At 40.6% G+C, this 20248-nt stretch overlaps 2 protein-coding genes across 4 annotated transcripts; one reads left to right on the top strand and one right to left on the bottom strand.

The window, feature by feature from the left end:
• The first annotated feature begins 4236 nt into the window (after positions 1–4236).
• Positions 4237–9322, top strand: LOC148336956 (putative gonadotropin-releasing hormone II receptor). 2 transcript variants are annotated; one of them, XM_088296195.1, is made up of 4 exons: positions 4237–4354; positions 5851–6374; positions 7650–7854; positions 8191–9321. In XM_088296195.1, the coding sequence occupies exons 2-4, from the start codon at positions 5871–5873 to the stop codon at positions 8727–8729; spliced, it is 1248 nt and encodes a 415-aa protein (XP_088152321.1). In that variant the 5' UTR covers positions 4237–4354; positions 5851–5870; the 3' UTR covers positions 8730–9321. The 2 variants fall into 2 exon arrangements, with proteins under 2 accessions (XP_088152321.1, XP_088152322.1); XM_088296196.1 differs by lacking the exon at positions 4237–4354 and having other exon boundaries at positions 8191–9322.
• Positions 9323–9720: 398 nt separating this feature from the next.
• Positions 9721–20142, bottom strand: wdr93 (WD repeat domain 93). Of its 2 annotated transcripts, XM_088296746.1 has the most exons (16): positions 19218–20142; positions 18966–19078; positions 16623–16824; positions 16459–16523; positions 16297–16375; positions 16129–16193; positions 15503–15572; positions 15337–15406; positions 15203–15267; positions 14039–14125; positions 13820–13951; positions 11979–12183; positions 11111–11171; positions 10876–11032; positions 10389–10575; positions 9721–10245 (listed from the first exon to the last, which is right to left on the bottom strand). In XM_088296746.1, the coding sequence occupies exons 2-16, from the start codon at positions 19068–19070 to the stop codon at positions 10170–10172; spliced, it is 1626 nt and encodes a 541-aa protein (XP_088152872.1). In that variant the 5' UTR covers positions 19071–19078; positions 19218–20142; the 3' UTR covers positions 9721–10169. The 2 variants fall into 2 exon arrangements, with proteins under 2 accessions (XP_088152872.1, XP_088152873.1); XM_088296747.1 differs by lacking the exon at positions 9721–10245 and having other exon boundaries at positions 10431–10594.
• Between the last annotated feature and the right edge of the window lie 106 nt (positions 20143–20248).

Below are 20248 nucleotides of genomic sequence, written 5' to 3'. Positions count from 1 at the left end.
AGCTTTACAAAGAGTGTCTTTATTAACCTACTTGTCAATTATTTGCAAAGTGGTGGTATATTGATAAAGATAATATTTAATTTCATTAGATATTATTTTGCTATTCAGTTTTGAAGGCATTTTGGAAAACATGTAATATTACTGCAAAAAAAAAAAACATTTTTACAAAGAAAGGTCGCTCCCTAATAAATGCCTTATTCCTAATAGATACTGGCAGCTCTCTGCAGTTGCGTAAATAAACACCTCTGGCGGTGTTATCCATGTTTGCCACAAAAAAAAGTGGATTATAAAGTGGAGTCACGCTAGAAGATACTTTCTAATGAGATTGTTTAAATGCAGCATGTAAAAATAAGAGCCACTGCCTGAATTTGGCCCCAAAGGGAACTATTCAAAGGTTGATAGTGATAATGCCTGAAGGAGTTTTTTTTTTCTTTTTTTGGGCTCAGTGAAAAAACGGAATCAACAGTATTCCAGCCTAGTTGGCAAACACGATGTAATGTGTATGACGACTGAGTGGAGTGTGAGTCAGTGGGTAAATCAGCAGAAGCAGGATGAAGATGTGACCTAAGAGGATGGCTGTGCTCCTAAAGTACCAACATAGTTGTTTCTAAATGCATGTTTGAAGAGAATTGCTGAAAGTTTCTGCCAAGACCGAGAACTACAATATGCATGAGAGGGAGAGCGTGACACATTTAATATTCCAGTATTTGACTACATACGATATAAACAGCATTTGAGGATGTACTGTGAATTTGATGGCAATTGGCCTTGTTAAAATTCTGGCATGGACAAGTTGAACGTAACAAGCATTTGTATTCATAATGTGGGAGTAAAACGGATTACCCCAGACAAACTTAGGGGGAACATGGAGACTCCACAAACTCACAAAGAAAGGCCATAGCTGAGATTCGAACCCCGGAATCGTAGAACTTTTGTGACCTTTGCTAAACCACAGTAGATGCTACGAGCGTCTTGTTTATCATGACAAGACAAACAAAAGAGCTCAAACAGTATCGCATCTGGTAATTTGACACATCTTCTATATAAAGGGGAGCTGTGCTGTCAAGATAATACATGTTTTGGGTCAGCGTGTTCCTTCTGTGGATGCAACCAGGGAAATTAATCTAGCTCGGCACATCCGGTGATAACTAGCATACGTGCAAGAAGATTACGGAACGATTGCCATGGTGGTGTTTTTTTTTTGGGGATGTTTTTTTTTCTGTTTGTGGCTGCACTGAGACTGAAACAATACAAGAGAATACAAAAGTAGATTATTTGAGCGAATGGCTGCTGTAATCACATAAATTAGCAATTTAGTTGTATGAGGGGAAGAACTCCGCAATTTATCCAATTTACCTTTCTGTGTAGTGACCAGGTTTCCCAATACTTTAGGTCAGTATGTGCTACATGAATAAGCGGTCCGGCAAGAAAAAGTACGCAAGTGTGTATGTACGTAAATATGATTTGCCTTTCTGCATAAAATCTGGTCTTCAAGTCTCCACAACAGAGCACAACAACACAGTTTTCATGAACTAATTCCACACAATGATATGTTTTGATGTTTTTACAGAGAACACGTATATGTGACATGTGTGTGGGGGGGGAAAGGTATGCCAACACCCCAGGCATATTACCACTTACCTAAGTGGAGTAAGACAACTTTAGAGTCCAATCAATGTGATGAGACTGGAGGTGTGGGTAAAGCTGCCCTTTCCTGATAAAAACAACTCGAGGTTTGAGTATGCTATTCTCAAGAAGGAAGCAAAAATACACTCACCATGGCCTAAGGCGAAGAAGTGTATCATTGGATATAATACTAAACATAACGGGCACTTTTGGTATGGCGCCCGTGTGCTCAGTGTAAAAATGGGCCTAACATTTTCTGTTTGCACTCGCGCAAACCTAGTCTAGCCTGTTTGGGGCCGTGTTGCGCCACAATCGGCTCGCTCACGACAATTTGATCACAGAAAGTAGCGTGCGTCCGGGAGAAAAATGGCCTGACATGGAATGGAGGCTAGACTCATCGAGACTGGATGAATGGTAAGATATCTAGGCTGTGGTTATTAGCTTTGCGTTATCGTTTTAAATGTGATGCGCTGTCGTGCTGTAAACGATGCACAGTGAGATTAGGTCCATTTATTCTGCTAGTACTGAGACCACATGATATAGTGCAGGCATCACCAAATGGCGGACCGCGGTCCGGATGGTTCGGACCGGACCCATGGCCAATCTATGATGATTTTTTTTCAGGGCGCATTCGCAAACGTTGGCGCTGCAATTCTAGTTAATACGGAAAAGGCGTCACTGATTTGAGCCAATCAAATCTTTTGTTTACGATCCACTGCCAATTGCGCAGCAGACCGGAAGAGAGTGCTGCTGACAGTATGCCGTGCTAAAAAGTTAGCGAGGTCGATGCGTCTTGTTTTAAATGAATGGACGGAGAAATTTAGTTTCGTTCTGGCTGCAGCCAATTCAAAACCAGTGTGCATCATATGCTCCGAAACCGTCGCAACATTGCGAAGCGCCACTACGAAACAAAGCACCGTCCTTTTGTGAAAAATTATCCGCTGACGTTTGATGTGAGCGCAGGCAAAAACATCAAACTTCGAGTGCATTACAACAGATTTTTACATTTTCGTTTACATCCCAGCGGCATGCAAACGAATATTCAGTAAAAGTATCATGGATTTTGGGAAACATAAAAAAATGTTCAAGTGATGGGGAAGTTGTGAAGGAGTGCTTAAATGCGGTTGCACAAACATTATTTAAAGCAAAACACAAAGCCCAGATGTGTGAAATAATCTACCAAATCCCAATGGCCTTGACTCCGTTCCAACCCAGATTTAAGTTACTGGCAGGGCAGTCACAAACTAATTTTTCTCATTAAGAGAAGTTAAAAAAATATTCAAAAGAAAAAGTGGTGTCAAAGCTCATTTTGAATTAGTTTTTCATGAGGACAGCCATTTTTATTGATTGTGTACTGAACATGTTGACCTGGTTTACTTGGATAATTAGGCTTTCCGTTTTTTTTAGGATGATAACGCTTTGATTAAAAAAAAAAGGTAAAAGATGTTAACTCAATGCTTAGCACTTGATATATTTCTGCAGGAGATATTTTACAGTTTTTTTCTGGAAGTGGCACCCTTAAATTCCTGGAGCCACATTTTCTTGAATGTGAAATAAACGCCTTATATTTGTTTGACTGGCAAAGGTGTTCAATGGGAACATTGCTAAATATTTAGTATATAAGAGCGCTCTGTTGAAAATGACTAAATATTGAAACTATATAAAAATGTGAACAGAGGCTAGACATTAAGGGAAGTTGGACTTTGGTTCGGACCTTTTAATTGGAAGAAATTTCCGTCGTGGACCTCTGTGACTTTTAATTGAATACCTCTGATATAGTGGGTTGCTTTCTTGCGTTGTCATTGGTAAGGTATTTGAGGTATATATACACGCTTGCTGTTCAACTCTCTGCTTAACACCCACCCGCTCATTCTTCTCGGCTCCTTGCATGGGCACTCGGCGTACATACATCACAGCTGTCAGTCACACACAAGCTGTCACAATACACGCAAACACACATTTTTCAAAAAGGATCGTAATCACACCTACCATATTGCGAAACCTTTATAAGTAAAACGGTTGAGAAAGCAAAGATCTTCGAAGTGCTTGAGGCAAAAAACACTCAACAACACTGGCAACACTTGAAATTCCCTCTATCTGCCAGAACGAAATTGGTCCATTTTTTGTGCCCTGTTTTTTTTGTTTTGGCCCCCCCTAACAGATGCTTCCCAGAATACAAACAATGCATCGCCACACAGCGACAGTCTGGTTTCTGCAATATGTCAGGCTGCACCAAACGTCAGTATGAGGAAGCAAAAGGCACTGTATAGTTTTTCAAGAGAAAAACAAAGTCTTTCTAGTTGAGCCCTACGTTTTGTCCTTTATAATGTCTAACATGTAGAATTAATGCCCGTTAACTAATAAGCAAACGTAAATCCCACATTTACTGGTCATTATCAATGAGTTATTTTTCCAATGTAATTCTCATTTACAATACAGCACACTATATAGTGTATATTTGGGCACGGTTAGAGGTGAGGCAACACCTTTGCTCTTCCCTCATTGGCACACAAGCTTCATGTGGAGAGTGCAGCGCTTGTGGGTGTGTGTGTGCGTGTGTGTGTGCCAGTGTACAGCATTCAAAGAGGAGCTCTTCATTCTGGTCTGAAGGTCTTATTAGAAGGCTGCGTCTATTGCAACATCAACAAAAGCGCTTTCTTTCTCCCGCCCGGAGGGTTTTATTGCAATTCTTACCAAACATGCACAGAAGCTCATTTCCATACAGCGAGTAAGTACCATTTTTAATGGATTTCTTTGAAATATGATTTGGATAAAAGATTAAACAAGAGTATAGTTTCATTTATGCATGCAATTTACTTTACTGCAAGTTATTTTTTTGTGACTTTAGTAGGATAAAACAAGATGCTTGTTGATTTGTGCAAATTTATTAGTTTCATTTTTACTATGAATGAAAGATTCATTATTAACAGCAGTAATAATAAGCAAAACATGTTTTAGTGTCAGTGTAATAATTCACTTTTATTTTAGTCCTTGTAGTCAGTTTCATTCATTTGATCAATAAATCAATTTTACAGTTTATTTATTTTTTCATGATCAATAACGGACCACTTCTTGGCATGTTTTTAAATATAATTTCGCTTGGATTTTGAAAACAATCTCCCGGTATATGACGCCGAGGTGTGATTATGCAGAAGAAAAAAAAAGACTCGAGTGATGATCACTGGAGGAAAGAGTGTAAACAGACAGAAAATGTCCAAAGTTTGAGATCATTTCACTCATGATTAAAAGAAGCCAGGGTGCAATGTGCCAATTGCTAAGTACATTTGGCTCAAGTTACACAACTAATGCGTATTCAATAATCAAGTGAAATTATATCTTCATAACATGCCAAGAAGTGGTCATTCATTGTTCATGATTAAATGCTGCTTCACTTTGTTTGCCTCTGGTTCTGGCAACACACAAGAGATTACATCTGGGATGAATGGATTTGACTCCCAAGACCATTTAGAGCGTTTTAGACCATCCATCCATCCATTATCTGATCCGCTTCTCCTCACGAGAGTCGTGGGCAAGCTGTAGCCTATCCCAGCTGTCTTCGGGCAGAAGGCTGGGTACACCCTGAAGTGGTTGCCAGCCAATCGCAGGGGACACAAAAACAAACAATCTACTGCACTCACACTCACACCGAGGGAAAATTTAGAGTGTCCAATCAACCTGCCATGGATGTTTTTGGAATGTGGGAGGAAACCGGAGAACCGAGAGAAAAGCCACACAGGCACGGGGAGAACATGCAAACTCCACACGGGAAGGCCAGAGCTGGAATTGAACCCACGACCTCTGAATTGTGAGGCCAGCATGCTAATCAGTGGTCCACCGTGCCGCCCGTAATCATCTTGATCTAATTATTTTACTCAATTTGATTGTGATTTCTGCAACGTCTTAATATTTTATTTGGCTTTCTGCAATGCTTTTAATGTTTTACGTAAAGCACTGTCTTGTACATGAAATGTGCTATACAAATGAAGTTGACTTGCCTTGTGAAATAAAGTCACTTGTAATCAATTTTAGTAACTTAAAATGAAGTAATCAGTAATTTCACTGAAGTTCCTTTTGAAGTCCACGAAATGGTGGCAACACTGCACAGTGGTCGGGAGTCATTGATGCACATGACTTGAGATGTTAGTATTTCCCCTGTAAAAGGATTTGCATGTCGCATGTACACAAGCTGTGACTCACCCATCATTTATTCTTCTGGTTGAGCAGAAGGCATCCTCCTCAGGAAAATGGATACTAGTATGTATCAAGTCTCCACCGAGGTCAAGCCCGCCAACGCCAGCTGCAACGTATTGTCGCCGTGCCCGGAGTTGCCCACCTTCAGCACCGCCGCCAAAGTCCGCGTCATCGTCACCTTCATCTTGTGCGGCCTGTCGGCCTTCTGCAACCTTGCCGTGCTGCGTGCGGGCTACGCCGACGGCAAACGCAAATCCCATGTCCGCGTGCTGATCGTCAACCTGACGCTGGCCGACCTCCTGGTGACGTTTGTGGTGATGCCTGTGGATGCGGCGTGGAACATCACAGTGCAGTGGTTGGCGGGCGACTTTGCCTGCAGGCTCCTGATGTTCCTCAAGCTCCTGGCCATGTACTCGGGCGCATTTGTCACCGTGGTGATCAGCCTAGACCGCCAGTCGGCCATTCTCCACCCTCTGGCCATCAATGAGGCCCGGAAGAGGAACAGGTTCATGCTGGCAGTGGCGTGGACCATGAGTATTTTGCTCTCCATCCCTCAGGTCAGCGCACCTAAAATCCAATGCGACGGGCACTCAGTAGACGGCCCGCATGATTGGGATCAATGTCAAACAGAGGCTAGGCTCTCAGATGCATGCATCCATCACTCCATCCGTTTTCTACAGTGCTTGTCCACATTAGGGTTGCAGCTGAGCTGGAGACTCTTCCAGGTGATTTTAGATCTGAGGCAGTCTCTACCCTGGATTGGCCACCGGTCCATTGCAGGGCATAAATAGGCAAACAACCAGTCACAATCTCACCCATGAACAATTTGAAGGCTTCAAAGAACCCATGCAAGCGTGGGCATGCATTGGACATCAAACTGAGACAATTTATTGAGCTGCATGAGACCAAAGTCTGCTTTTTGGGTGAAAACGCCTTAAGTAATCCAAAAGACAAACAAGAATTGAAATGACTTCTATCACCGCTGACAAGATTAAGAAGTTTTATATTTGGAATACTCCATTTTCTTTATCGCTAGTCCTCCCTATGTTCACGGGTGAGCTGGAGCCGATACCACTTGGCTTTGGGCGAGATTTGTTGCCAGCCAATTGCAAGACAGGCGCCATAGAATATAGATGCCATCGTCAGGGTCGCAGATGCTCGTCCTCCGACTTATCCCAGCTGACTTTGGATCAGGTGGGGTGCATCTGGACTGTCAATCACAGGCGCATAAACATAGATGACTATTCACACTTAGATTTACACTTCAATGAATCGAATATGCATGTTTTAGGAATGTGGAACACATGCACGGGGAGAACATGAAAACGCCACACAGGGAGGTCTGAGCCTGGGAACTTTCCACTGTGACCAGTGCATGTTAAATGAATGCAAGACCCGAAATTGCACTCAGGCGTGCGTGGACGGTTGTTTGTCTATATTTGCCCTCTGATTGACTGGCAACCATTGAACTGGGATAGGCTGCAACTCATATGAGGGTATGCTTAAACGGATCCATTAGGCACGTGATTAAATGGGAATTGATTTTTTTTTTCAATTCCTGTTTGTTATCTACTATGTGAGCATGGATTGCCTACGTCATTCCTTACAGATTCACTTGACTAACCGAGCGGCTACACCAAACCTGGGCCACAGGGTCATGTTTTAAGAATGAAGAATACAAAAGGAAGTCTTTATGTTTAAGGTCACAGGACGACTTGTGGCCTAAAACACTTAAAAACATAGGCCGCAGAGCTTCAGACGACTCATTTCCTAGGCGGAGAGTGGCTGCCAAAGACGAACATGAACTCAAAACTGTAAATGTTCCTACTCAGATGTTCCTGTTCCACAACGTGACCATCAAATATCCCGAGGACTTCACGCAGTGCACCACACGAGGAAGTTTTGGGAAACATTGGCATGAGACAGCATACAACATGTTCACCTTCTTCTGCCTGTTCTTGCTGCCCCTGGCCATCATGATCACATGTTACACCAGGATCTTCTTTGAGATTTCCAAGCGACTGAAAAAGGACAATGGTGAGTTTTACACATTTTCAATCGGGTATCACTAGTCAATGTGGCGCAATACTTTTCACAAAACCTTACAACTTTATTTTTAAAGCACATTCCATATGGTGTAATATAAATTAGAACACAAATGAAATCACATAAACAATAGATCAGAATCAGAATGCCCTTTATTGTCATTATACTCAAGTGTACGTGATTGAGAGTTCCCCTCTCCAGTGCAAATATAAATAATGAGAATAAAATTGGAATAAATTTAAGAAAAGATACGAGAAAGACAGGTTTAAATATGTTTATGCACATACAATCTATGTATTTAAGATCACCTTCCTCCTCTTCTGAAAGCTTCTTCCTCTGAGGTACATTTGCGCTGCTCCAAGAACAACATCCCCAGAGCTCGCATGAAGACTCTCAAGATGAGCGCCGTGATTGTGTTATCCTTCATCATCTGCTGGACTCCCTACTACCTGCTGGGCGTGTGGTACTGGTTCTTCCCTGACGACCTGGAAGGGAAAGTTTCCCACTCGCTCACCCACCTCCTGTTCATCTTCGGCCTGGTCAACGCTTGCCTGGACCCGCTCATCTACGGCTTCTTCACTATTCGCTTCCGCAAGGGTCTCTTGCGCAGGTTCCACTGCAGCTCCCAAACTGCCACGGACACGGACGCCAACACGGTTATAACCGGATCTTCTGTCGGCGCCGCCAGTGCTGTTCTGCTAAAACGGGACGTGAGTCCCGGTAGCCGGGAGACGTCCCCAATGTGCGGTGAGGATCACAGCGGGATGCCAAGAAGCTGCTTTCTGATGACAAGCAACATTGCGCAGAGATCTGGAGAGCATCATATGAGGGGAATACAAATGGGACAATTGGCTTCCACAACATGATGTATTTGCCGCACAAAGATTTACATTTCCGCTCTCTAGACCATTGTAACACACAGAGACAAGTCTATCAAGGCATGCTTGGATAAGTTTGGTGTGGAAGAAACCTTTGGGGTATACTAAAATGAATAAACAAAATGACATTTTTACTTCCTGTGTAATAGCAAGGTTTCCCAATACATTTGCATTTTATTGTTTCTGTGTGGAAAATCAATTTCTCATTGGAGATTTTGGAGAAATTGAAATAAAAAAAAAAAAAAGCAAAACAAAACATTGGGAATTGGAAAAGCATAAAAAGAAATGTGTTTGTGGGATAGAAAGTAAAGGTAATGTAACAAGAAATATAGACCAGCACAATTGAATTATACACTCTTAAATTCAAAATATATTTGAAAAAAAAAAAATTTGAAAATGTTTATATATACTTTTTAAAAAAAATCTTTATCTAGAAAACAAACTGAGCAATAAAAGTTGTGTACAAGTTGTGTGTATGTACAAAATAAAACATTAGAATAAATAAATAAATAAATTCCTAGAGTGTGTTATGAACATTCATCTATTCAAAAGTGTTGAGTTGGCCAAACCAGCCACATTGGAGAAATAAATAAACTCATAAGCTCCAAAGTTGTAGTTAAAAAAAATGTGTTCGTTTGTGCGGCAAAATGTAACTGATGGTATTGTTAATTAAAAGTGTTCACTGTAACTGAGCTGTCCCTCAGGTTCAAAGCAAGCGCACTAGTGAGAAAGCGCTGTGCAATACTAAACCCGATGCCGCACACATCCTCTGATGTTCTGATGTCAACATGCCTCATACTCAGAGCCTCAGCTGGAACGGCTCCTCAAGGGGATCGCTGTCTTTTATCAGTGCTGAGTCAACAGCCAAATGACAAAGCCCCCACACCCACACTCCCACCCAGACCCCTCCCCCCGACTACCCAATTAGAATGTACACGGACAGCTATAATGACCGCAGCTTTATTCAAAATGAGCCAAAATAAGAAGACGACAAAGATCGCATCTGCATGAAAAAAATGATAACCCATTAACTGTAGAGTGCACAAGATTCTGTATGTTCAACATCATCTGTGTAAAGCACTTTGTTACAGCTGCAACTGCGCAAATAACGTATTGGAAATTTGCAAATGAAATGCATTTTCCAAACGCATGGCGGCATCTCTTATGCAGTTTATGAGGAGGAAGTCAAGGTCAGGGGGGCTTTCATGTTATAGTAATACAGAGATAACTTCCTTTTTTCTAACAGTTTTAATGGGATAGAACAGATCAGGTATTACAATTCATTTCAATGGGGAACATTGATTTGATAGTCAAGATGGGTAAATTGAGTTGCGAGCTCGGTCACAGAAGCAATTAAAGTGAGTAACTCAAAGCGCATGAAAATGTTACTTCTGAGTAAAATAGAAATGATTTGCTGCCTTTACGCTTTTATGTGGTGGTGGCACAACGCAGTCGCTTCCAAGTTTGCGTTATAGCTTTGTGCCTCTCATCCATTGACAGAGCTCTGCAAATGAAAACAAAAGAAATGTGAGATATTAAAGTTGACATCCAAACACATCACTTACAATTTGCAGCTTGACAAAATACTGAAAGGTGATTGCAAAGACGTGAAGGCGAAAAGAGCAAGTGAGATGAAACTTGGCAAACCTTTGCTGGAGATACAAGTTGCAGGCATCCTCTCCGGTAACTACGCTTGTTTTTTGTTGCCATGGAGATTGTGAATGTGAAACAACATACGGCTTGATGGCGTCATGCTCGTCGAAACGCAGCATGAGCAGTTGACTGTGATTGGGATCGTCGAGCGAGGAAGTGCCGGGAATGGGCTCCTGGTCAGCTGGAGGGGCCGCACAAACCTTCAATGTGACACTTAACAGTGATGTGATGCTGTAGCATGCGTTATATTTCCCCAAATACGTGCATCTCATCATTAAAATGTTCAGTAGTTCAATTAAAAATTATTTAATTCTTAAATTCAACTCATGTATTTGGCACATTTCATGTGAAAATGCCAACAAAAGAACGTGAATGGAATCTAAGGGACATTCTACACATTCAATTTATATTCCAATATGTACGTAGCACTCTCTGCAGTCTAGTGAATAAACGCACCCCGGAACTTTTTTTTTTTTTGTACCTCGTATGAAGAGAATGCGCTGATTGTCATTGAGAGAATAGATGGGATTGCAGGGGGTGGCCAGCTGATGATAAGCAGGAAGGCTCATGACGCACACCGTGACTCTGTTGACCACATCTTGCAGGAACATTTTCCCATTTCGCCGCACCACCAGCGACTTTCCCAGAAAGCCACAAGCGAAGAATAACAGTCAACTTGAGGCAACGTTTCCACTTTCAATAAACTGCTTCCCTACCAGGCCTTGCAGGAAGGCCACCGATGCGGTGACAGTTGGCAGGTCACCGCTGTCTTTTGGCCTGTGCATGAAATAAGAGATGGGAATTCATTGGAATCGGAATCCGCCAATATTCACGGTTTGGCAGTCAGATTTTTTCCTCCACTGAAATTTGCCCAAAACTCACATATTAGTTTTTCTTGAACAAAAGCCAACAATCTACAACAATCGAGCAGTACTGCTTTGCTGCAGTTTTCTGGCATTTGGCTTCAAGGAAGTATGCTGAAGTGACTTAACAAGTTTCATTTCGATAAAAAGTACTGCTTTTCCACCATTTTTGGAAATCGACAGGCAATTACAAATGTTTTGTTTGGGCGGCTGTATATTCCGCATAGATTTTCACCGGCTGCTACTACATGTCGCAATTAATCATTCGTAGCGACCGAGATTTTTTTCACTTGCATGTGGGAAAGCTGGAAGAACAGTAAAATATGTAAACACAGTGAGGGCATTAATGCCGGAGCGGCTGCGGCCACAACTCACGCCCAGAAACTCACACCCGACTGGCCAGGCCCAACTTCTTAAAGGGACACTTGATTGACGTTAACATTGGCAGTAAACTAGTTTTGCATCGAGACAAAAATAAAGATGCGCCAGTTTTTGCGCCGAGGGTACGTGCGCCTGTCTTCCAAAATAGGTGCCCTGTTTTAATAAGGCTAAAAGTTTTTGTGACATTGTGAGGGAGGGTCAAAACTAATTAAAAAAAATGTTTTTCTGTCGTCTCTGTACGCAGCTTTTCACTTATTGAGGGGCGCGTGTGGAACAAATATTCTGCAATAAAAGTGGATAAAATATATTCAATATAGAAATCGTGACAAGCTGTGATGACCTTGGAGAGAGCTGCACAGTGCTGGGTGGGGCTCCTCGGCCCGTGCTTACGACATGAACGGCGCCGCTCTCGCAAAGCGTCACCAGGTGGATTTCACCTGCGATTAAAGTCTGGCTGTTATCGGCACACGCCGGCCAGTAATCCACAAATTGCAGTCTGAGGAAGGCACTGTCTGTTGATACCCCGGAGATAGACAACGGAGAGCCTGAGGGAGAGAAACAGAACGAGTGACAATCACACAGCCTCCAAGCTAAGATGAAGATATTAATAAGCCGACAAATGTCAGTCAGCTTGGCAGTCATTCAAACGCTTTGCTTTTCTTTCCGCAAACTGATGCAGCCTCATTATAGTGTTTTGGCTGAGTTCCTCTGAGGGAAATGCTAAATATATCTTTCATTGGGTCACGCCATAATAAAGTGTGCAGCTGCATATCACAGCTGCGGGGGGCTTCTTTCAGATGTCACAGCAGCTGGCTCGCATAACCTTACCTTTGCCACTCAAATGAAATTTGTAGCTCAAGCTTCTTGCTCCCAATTAAAAGGTGTGCACATGGGAATTAAATGTGCAACCAACTGTTGCATCATTAGGTTTTGACATTTTTTTTTTATTGTGAGAAGAAATTTACAGAGACATCGCCAAAGGCCCATTTACACGTAGCAACATTTATCAACCGGAGATGAGGTATGTGCTTCCAAGATTATTTTTTTCTCAGGTAGCCCGAGGTGAAGAGGGTATTACAAATACAATGAGGGGAAGAAAAAAAAAACCTCACTTCATATAGATGATTACTTGATACTGAGGAGTTGTGAAAAAGATGTTCTTTTATTCCATGCATCATCCAAACCGCAAAACCTCATGAGGGGTGCTGGAGCCTATCCCAGCTGTCTTTGGGCAGTCGGCGGGTACATCCTGAACTGGTTGCCAGCCAATGGCAGGGTTCACAAAGACAAACATTCACACTCACAATCATTCCAAGGGACAATTTAGAGTGCTCCATGCTCGATAAATGACAATAAAACAAATCCACTAAAGGAAAAAAAATCTAAAAAAAAATGAGTGATGACATTTTTGCAAGTGAAGTGGAAAAATCATTAAGATCAGAAATTGTATTTTTGAGAAAAAAAAACATTTAATTTTAAGGCCATATCGTCCAGTTCTAGTATACATACTGTAAGACTGGTGGCCAAGAATTTTGTATTTAAGCAATCGAATGCAGATCGCTCACCGTCATTTAAGATGTTGTTTGTTTTGATGCCACAGTGTGATGAGGGTGGTGCTTTGCTAGCACGCGAACAAGCAGACAGCGAGTGGTTTGACAAAGCAAATAGCATTCCTGCTGAGCTTTTGACACAAAGCAAAAAAGGAGACTTGGTAGGAGTCAGAAAAATCCAAATCTTTTCAATCATCTCCTCCATTCACTCTTCTAATAACTTCAATTATATCTTTTCTGGCAGTTGACCCCTGTGTAGGAAAGACAAAATGTCTTTCAGAGGACTAAAAGAGGTTTCACAAAAACAGGAAATGGCGTACTAGCAGTGGCAAAGATAAAATCAATTTTAATTCCTACTTGAAAATGGTTTCATTTGAAAGATTGTATTATGAGGGGGATTTATTTCTTCAAAACGGTCTTAGTAGGACCTCACTGAGGGCTGTCATGTGAAATTCACGGCTCGCCACTGAGTGCATGTGTATGTTGTCTAATACAGGTAGGATTAAAAGTGCAAATTGTTGGAGATGTCAGTATATAGTGTGTGAAATTACCAAACTAGCACTAATGCTACTGAAATAATTTTGAAAAAGAAATGTCTGTCCATTTGATTATTCATGTTCTACATACTCACCAGACAGCCTGTCCCAGACACACAGCAAATCATTGCTGAGGCCAAGCGCGACGAAACGAGTGCACCGACTGACGGCGGAGCAGATGATTTCAGCTGCGTTGGGCCACAGCACCGACGGTGGAGGTTCGGGATCTGCCCCGCAACAAGACAGGTCAAACATGTTAGTGGCGCAGCCTTTCAGCTTTTGCATGGATGTTGAAACTCAAGCTGAAACGAAACCTTGCTTGGCCTTTGCTGTTTTGGAAAGCGTCAGGTAGAGAAGATTGTAACTTCCGTTCCACCAAAAACAGACAGCGAGCGGGGAGCCTATGAGATAGGAGAGAATGCTAACAATGACATTTGCCTGGAAATCTATTACTTTTCCATAGAGGACTCGCTGAGAAAGTTCATGGTCGTATAATATACGGTAGTATGGTTTGTAAATATACCATATTGGTGAAGTTAAAAATAGAATTGTATGGTATAGTTTAGTTTGTTACAAGAAAGTTACTGCCTATATATTTTTTTCTCGCTTGGTATAGTAAATATACAAAGTACCGCAATGCTGAAGTTAAAGGTTGTACAGTATTGTATAATATAATATTGTACAGTATAGTAGAAAACATTTACAGTCAAGTTGACGTATAGTACAGTATAGTAGAAAATGTTCACAGTTGAGTTCAAGTATAGTATAGAATAGTACAGTACAAAACATTTAGTTAGGTTGAAGTGTAGTACAAAACATTTACAATATATAGTTTATAGTATAGTATATTATAAAACATTCACTATTCTGGCTTCTGAAGAGTTATATATTGTTCACCTGTTTCCATGGTTACAGAGGTGGGCAGAATATTCACAATTGAGTTGAAGTGTAGTATAGTACAGTATTAGCATGGTATCAGTATAGTATAGGTATGGAAAATCTGCCGCCTTGTTGTTAAAGGTAGTGTAGTAATGAAACGTGAGGCCTAATTGAAGTTTAGTATAGTGTAGTTTGATATCGTATGTGAGACATATAGGTAAAGTTGATGTAGTACGTTGAAGTTAAAGTTTGTATAGTATTGTACATGTATGTGTAGTATAGTTTAGTATAGTAAATGTACCATTTAGTTTAAGTCAGTAGTGGTATGCTGTTGTTTTTCTTGATGCATATAGTACAGCACTGAACAGAACAATACCATACCGGACTTTAAAGTGTGGCGCAGTAAAGCAAGATTGTACTATCCAGTGGAAGAAGATAGAGAGTGCAGTTGGTGCTAAAAGTAGACTGATCTGAAAAGACTTGACAGATTTGCAACTTGATGAGTTCATGAGTTCATTCTCGACCCATGGAAAATCGACGTGATCCAATGGGATGTCTTGCAAAAGATGCAACGGTGACACAAACTGGTGTTTACAAACCTGGTTTTGCTTTATTATTTTCAGAGGAGTGACCACAGCGTAGAAGAAAGTGCGCAGTGCATTGTCTGGAAAAAAGTCAGCTCAATTAATGACAGACTGTCCCCGCCTCGTGGGCATGTTTGCGCATGTTTTACCGAGGTGGCTCGCTCGTTTCATCCAAAACTAAAAAGTGAGACAAGATGTTGGGGAACTCAGTCGCGGTTGCTGCAACACAACAAAAGCATGTGGGCTTTTTTTTCCATTCTCAACTGCAATTTGGTTTTCCAACACGCTGTATAATGTTATTTGAGAAAATAATACCTGTCCATGGATTGACTCGATTCACACGAACAGCAGTAGACCATTTCATGTTTGCAGAAATTTTGGGATCCTGCAAAAACACAATCGGGATTCAAATTGAGCCTTTTTTTCTCGCTGCAAAATTATGGACAAATTGAACATACAATTCAACATTATACAGTTTCAGACGATTCATTCTCAAATATTAAGCATGTCTAAGGTTATACGATACACAGTGGACCTCTGCAATTCACGAGGGATGTTGGACCGCCGTGAATAGTGAAGAGCCACATATAATTATAAAGCATTGGGGTATTTTTTTTTGTCCGGCTGCGGTGTCATTCCAAAAAAATCCCATACATTTACAATCAAAAACCAGATATGAAAGTGGCCCAAGTGGGATTTTAAAAAAAATGGTAATGGTGCCATTCAGACTGCAATAAAATAAAAAAAAAATAAAATAAAATGAAATGAAATCAAATAAAAAATTTAAAAACGATCCAGGTTGCACCCGGGAAAAAAATCTGAAAAAAATATGTCGTAACCTGAGGACTTCCTGTACTGTATGACATGTCTAAAGAGTTTTAAAACTATGTTTGGTAAACAAAGTAGTACTGTATTTACAACACTCTAACACACTAGACTACCTTTAACTCTCTCAGCCAGTCCTGTACGGGAAAGTAATAGATTTCCAGCCAAATTTCACTGTTGCCTGAAAGGAGATATGGAATTTTGTGTTCAAATATGAAGTCTGAATTATAACTTGATAAAGAAATGAATGGAAATGCTCAAATGAAAATAATAACCCAACTTACACCTCATTATTATAGCGCCATGTTCGCCTCCTTTCGATAGTTCAAAGTTCAAGCAAACACTCCTCTTGTTAACATCATCCTGAAATGAGTAGAACAAAGTGGATCAAATACTGTATACATTGTGTCAGAATATATCCAGTGCGCCGTTTTCACAAAACTCACCAGCATGTTAATAGCGCTGAAGGGATAAATGCCTTCTATGTTATACACAAAGACTCTAGCAACACCTGAGGAGACACCGTTTTCTCATGTCAAATCATCAAATGCTGAATGTGTCGTATAACGATCACCTGATGACAGAGAAAGACCGATCGCATAGGACCAACCCATATCGTCAATTGTGGCCAGCAAATAGGCAGTGTCGCTGCTGCGCGTCATTTGAATGGAAGTCATCTCCAGCTTGTCCTGCAGCCACTCTGACTCACGGCTCAGACTACTCGCAGACCACACGGAAAAGCCGCCGGAGTGACCCAGGCTGAGGTATGCGCCGTCATCCGAACACACCAGGCAATTGGTGTTCTCTGGAAGCTGCGGATTGACACAGACAACAGGTGAAACTAGGTGGACTGAGAAATAACTGTCAACACTAGAACAAACGGCCCTCTGACAACAGGCTTCAAATCAAAATATGAAAAAAATAAAACTGCTGCATTTCTTCGCCATAGTGCTTCCTCTGCTCGAATAAATGCCACACTGCCAAATGATGTCTCTTGTTTGTGGTGGAGTCGAGGTCTCCATGACATGTAACACCTGGACATGGTATTTGCCAAACATTGCAACATTGCATGTAATAATAAAGGCAAACTCAGTTTAAGAACGACTTCCATTATAATGGTGGTGACTTATCGGAAATTTACCTACAGTAAGTCTGAATGCATCATAATCTTACATTCACCTGCATTAATGTAGCAGTGGAGGCAAAAGTACAGTAAATATGTTTTAAAAAACACCTCCGGACCTAAAATATAAAATGATTTAAATGTATTTTTTTTAAAAATCAGTATTGTATGGTGGTAGTGAAGCCTTCTTGTAGGCAACTACTAATTCTCACACTGTTGTGAAAACTAGTTCATTGTGCACTGTTTGCAATATTAATATAAGATTTACAGTAGAGTAAATATATAATATTTTTAAAAAGGTTGGCCAACCTATGGGTAAATGGAATGGAATAAAATGTGAAAATTGCAAAATAAAGAAATCCCTCATTTTTAACATTAACACCGACCAGAACCCAACGCGAAAAGGGAAAAATCGAAACTCGAAAAAGTAGAGGTTGACTTTTATAAATTATTATTATTTGAAATTGATATTTTAATTTTTGGGGGCGGAGTTACGCCTCTACTATGCTGTTGTGCCGCCCCCGACGTTGTTCCCTCCTTCTAAATACTTGTTACTCAACAAATTTGTTACACCTGTTGTAAAATGTGCTATATATATAAAGTTTTATCTTATTGTAGAAATTTAACTTTGAAAAAGCTAAATGAATACCAAACTAGGCTGTGAGGGGAACGTGTTCTACAATCCCTACAGCGGATGTTTATGATAGAGTGTTGGCACATAACTATGTTAAAGTTCTCATTTTTATCCGCAAATTGGCATATCTTAACTAGAATCCCGCGGTGCGTTTTAACCAAAGGTACAATCTTGGTAGATGAATGCACTTTTAAACCCTTGTTGATGTGCAAAGTCAAATTTGCTGTCATTACTGCTCTTGTTGCCTCTTCTTTTGTCTTTCCTCTTCTTTTAAGACGACTACTTCTTTTAACTTTGGCTTTGCATTGAGTTTCTGAACAGAACGTTGGTTCAAAAGTGCCGTTCATTTATTAACGTGGACGAGACTGGCGAAGGGAAGACGTTGGGGCATCTCAGCTAATCAGCTCACAGAATGAATGCACTCGTTGGTCGACCTCGCACCGGAAACCAATCACGCGCCAAATATGAGTGACTGTGGGTATGTACAAAGCCTCCCAAACAACGTGTCTTTCCACAATATGGCTGCCAATATGGCATTTTTTTGTACTGTTTTTTTATCAAAATTTTGGAAAAAGCAGCGAAGCACTTAAGCCGTAAAATGTGAAGCATCGAGGAAACACTGTAATGCAAATTTGATCCATCCATCCGTTTTTATCCATCTGTGTAACTTTGATGTCACTTACAGTCGATGGCAAGTAGCAAAATAAGCCACATAGAATACTGTGTTTAGACTAGTGGTAATGCAAAGAAAATTTTGGACGTGACCTCCTCTTTAAGGCGGCAACACTTTTGGGCCATGAATATGTGGATCAAATGAAAAATGAGTATCGGTACGTGATGACTTATTCAAAACCTCAAAATTGGGGCTTTTGGATACCACTTTTTTTCAGACCAATACCAGTTACGAGACCAAGTACGGATACCACTAGTACTTTTGATACAATTTAATTTTTATTAAAACAATGAGATGATGGTAAAGGCACTCAGTTCCCAAAATGCATTGTATGATGCAATACATTTTTAATCATTATAAGTGCTTGTCATATATATGCGTTTGCGTTACAAGTAGAACTGTGTCAATCAGTACTCGCCCATCACTACTCAAAATGCAGTATGTACCTGTTTCAACCTAGGACATCATAAAATGTATGAACGTGTGCTATTTGCAGGAAGTTAAGGCAATTTAAAGTGCTTACCTGTGTGGCACTGGTCAGGTGAAACGTGGCTGGTTTCTTTATAAATTTCCTTGCACTGCCAGCAGCCGTCATTTCTGACTCTGTTGAGCCTTTTTTGTTATACATGGACAACCCTAATAAAGAAAAGCCATACAACGCACATATGCCTTGAAAAGACACCTGCAAAGTTGAACTAGCAAATGCAAACTGCTAGCTAAACATCCGTGACAAAGCGTCATATATTGCGACGCGAGCTGGTTTTAACGAACTTACCAATTTGTGGTGTCCCGTTAAAACGGTCGAGAAAAGTGCCGTGTTTAAAATGTTCGCCTACGAATTGAGACGACGCTTAAAGAACTCCCAAACACATGACAGCGTCACAACACAACAATTTAGTGTGGCGCGTGCCTGTCGTCATGACAACAGTCTCCATGGAAACGATGTGCTGCAGTTATGGGGTGTTGTCGCGAGGTTGAGTGGAAATACAAAAGTGCTGTTTGGGAGGAAAATGTTCCGTTTTCATTTCTACTTTTTCATTCTTTATGCACATAAGTATGGAGGAATGAAACTGCCAAAATTAAATAAACACACCATGAAATGTTTAATTAAAATTGTCATTAATTAATTCATTGTCTTATTCATTCATTTTATATATAAATGCGCCCTTAAAGAATTAAATAGAAGTCTAATTTATTAAATGTTTCATTGACAAATTTAATATGGAATTAAATATATAAATGTATCATTAATTAATTTAATTACCAATAACTATGTTTGCAAATATAATTATTTCTGTATTTAAATGTTTTTTTTCTGTATTTGATTAATTATTTCATGATCCCGCGTTGAAGTGCTTCATGAATTTATTTATTTGTTTATTTATTATTATGTCATTATTTTATCTGTCAAACTGAATATTTGTGTGGTATGCTGCATTGCTGTGAGAATGTATCTACTTGTGGCAATATGCCACAATGTCAGACAATTACTTTCAACACAAAAGGGCGGGAGAGCGAGATCTCAACCTCACACCTGGTACAGCTTGGTTACTGCCTCAGAAGACAGAACATGACTGGATTGACGTTGTACCACCATTGATACAGAACAGCAACATACTGCAAGTAAAGGTGCTGTCTTTTGTTCAGAGTGTGCAAGTTCAATTCTCAGCGAGTGTCCTAATACCCAACTAGTGGCATTCCCAAGCCGGCATTAAAACAAACCCCCCAAATCCATTTCTAATGTCAAATTCCTATCGACAATAAATCCTGTAGAATTAATTATTGGTTGTCATTTTCATACCATAC

The sequence above is a fragment of the Idiotropiscis lumnitzeri genome, chromosome 5 (genome assembly GCF_059441095.1).
Source record: "Idiotropiscis lumnitzeri isolate Australia: NSW breed Sydney's pygmy pipehorse chromosome 5, RoL_Ilum_1.0, whole genome shotgun sequence".
NCBI classification, from domain to species: Eukaryota; Metazoa; Chordata; class Actinopteri; order Syngnathiformes; family Syngnathidae; genus Idiotropiscis; species Idiotropiscis lumnitzeri.
The sequence above is the reverse complement of the archived record's forward strand: the minus strand, read 5'-3'. Positions and strand labels throughout refer to the sequence as shown.

Excerpts from the sequence above, each read along its gene's own strand:
- LOC148336956 (XM_088296196.1), top strand. The coding sequence starts at position 5,871 with ATGGATACTAGTATGTATCAAGTCTCCACCGAGGTCAAGCCCGCCAAC. Across the intron at positions 6,375-7,649 it reads TTTTGCTCTCCATCCCTCAG|ATGTTCCTGTTCCACAACGT; the intron begins GTCAGCGCACCT and ends GTTCCTACTCAG. Across the intron at positions 7,855-8,190 it reads GCGACTGAAAAAGGACAATG|CTTCTTCCTCTGAGGTACAT; the intron begins GTGAGTTTTACA and ends CTCTTCTGAAAG.
- wdr93 (XM_088296746.1), bottom strand. The coding sequence starts at position 19,070 with ATGTATAACAAAAAAGGCTCAACAGAGTCAGAAATGACGGCTGCTGGC. Across the intron at positions 16,524-16,622 it reads GGCCACAATTGACGATATGG|GTGTTGCTAGAGTCTTTGTG; the intron begins GTTGGTCCTATG and ends GTGTCTCCTCAG. Across the intron at positions 15,268-15,336 it reads GAAACGAGCGAGCCACCTCG|ACAATGCACTGCGCACTTTC; the intron begins GTAAAACATGCG and ends ACTTTTTTCCAG.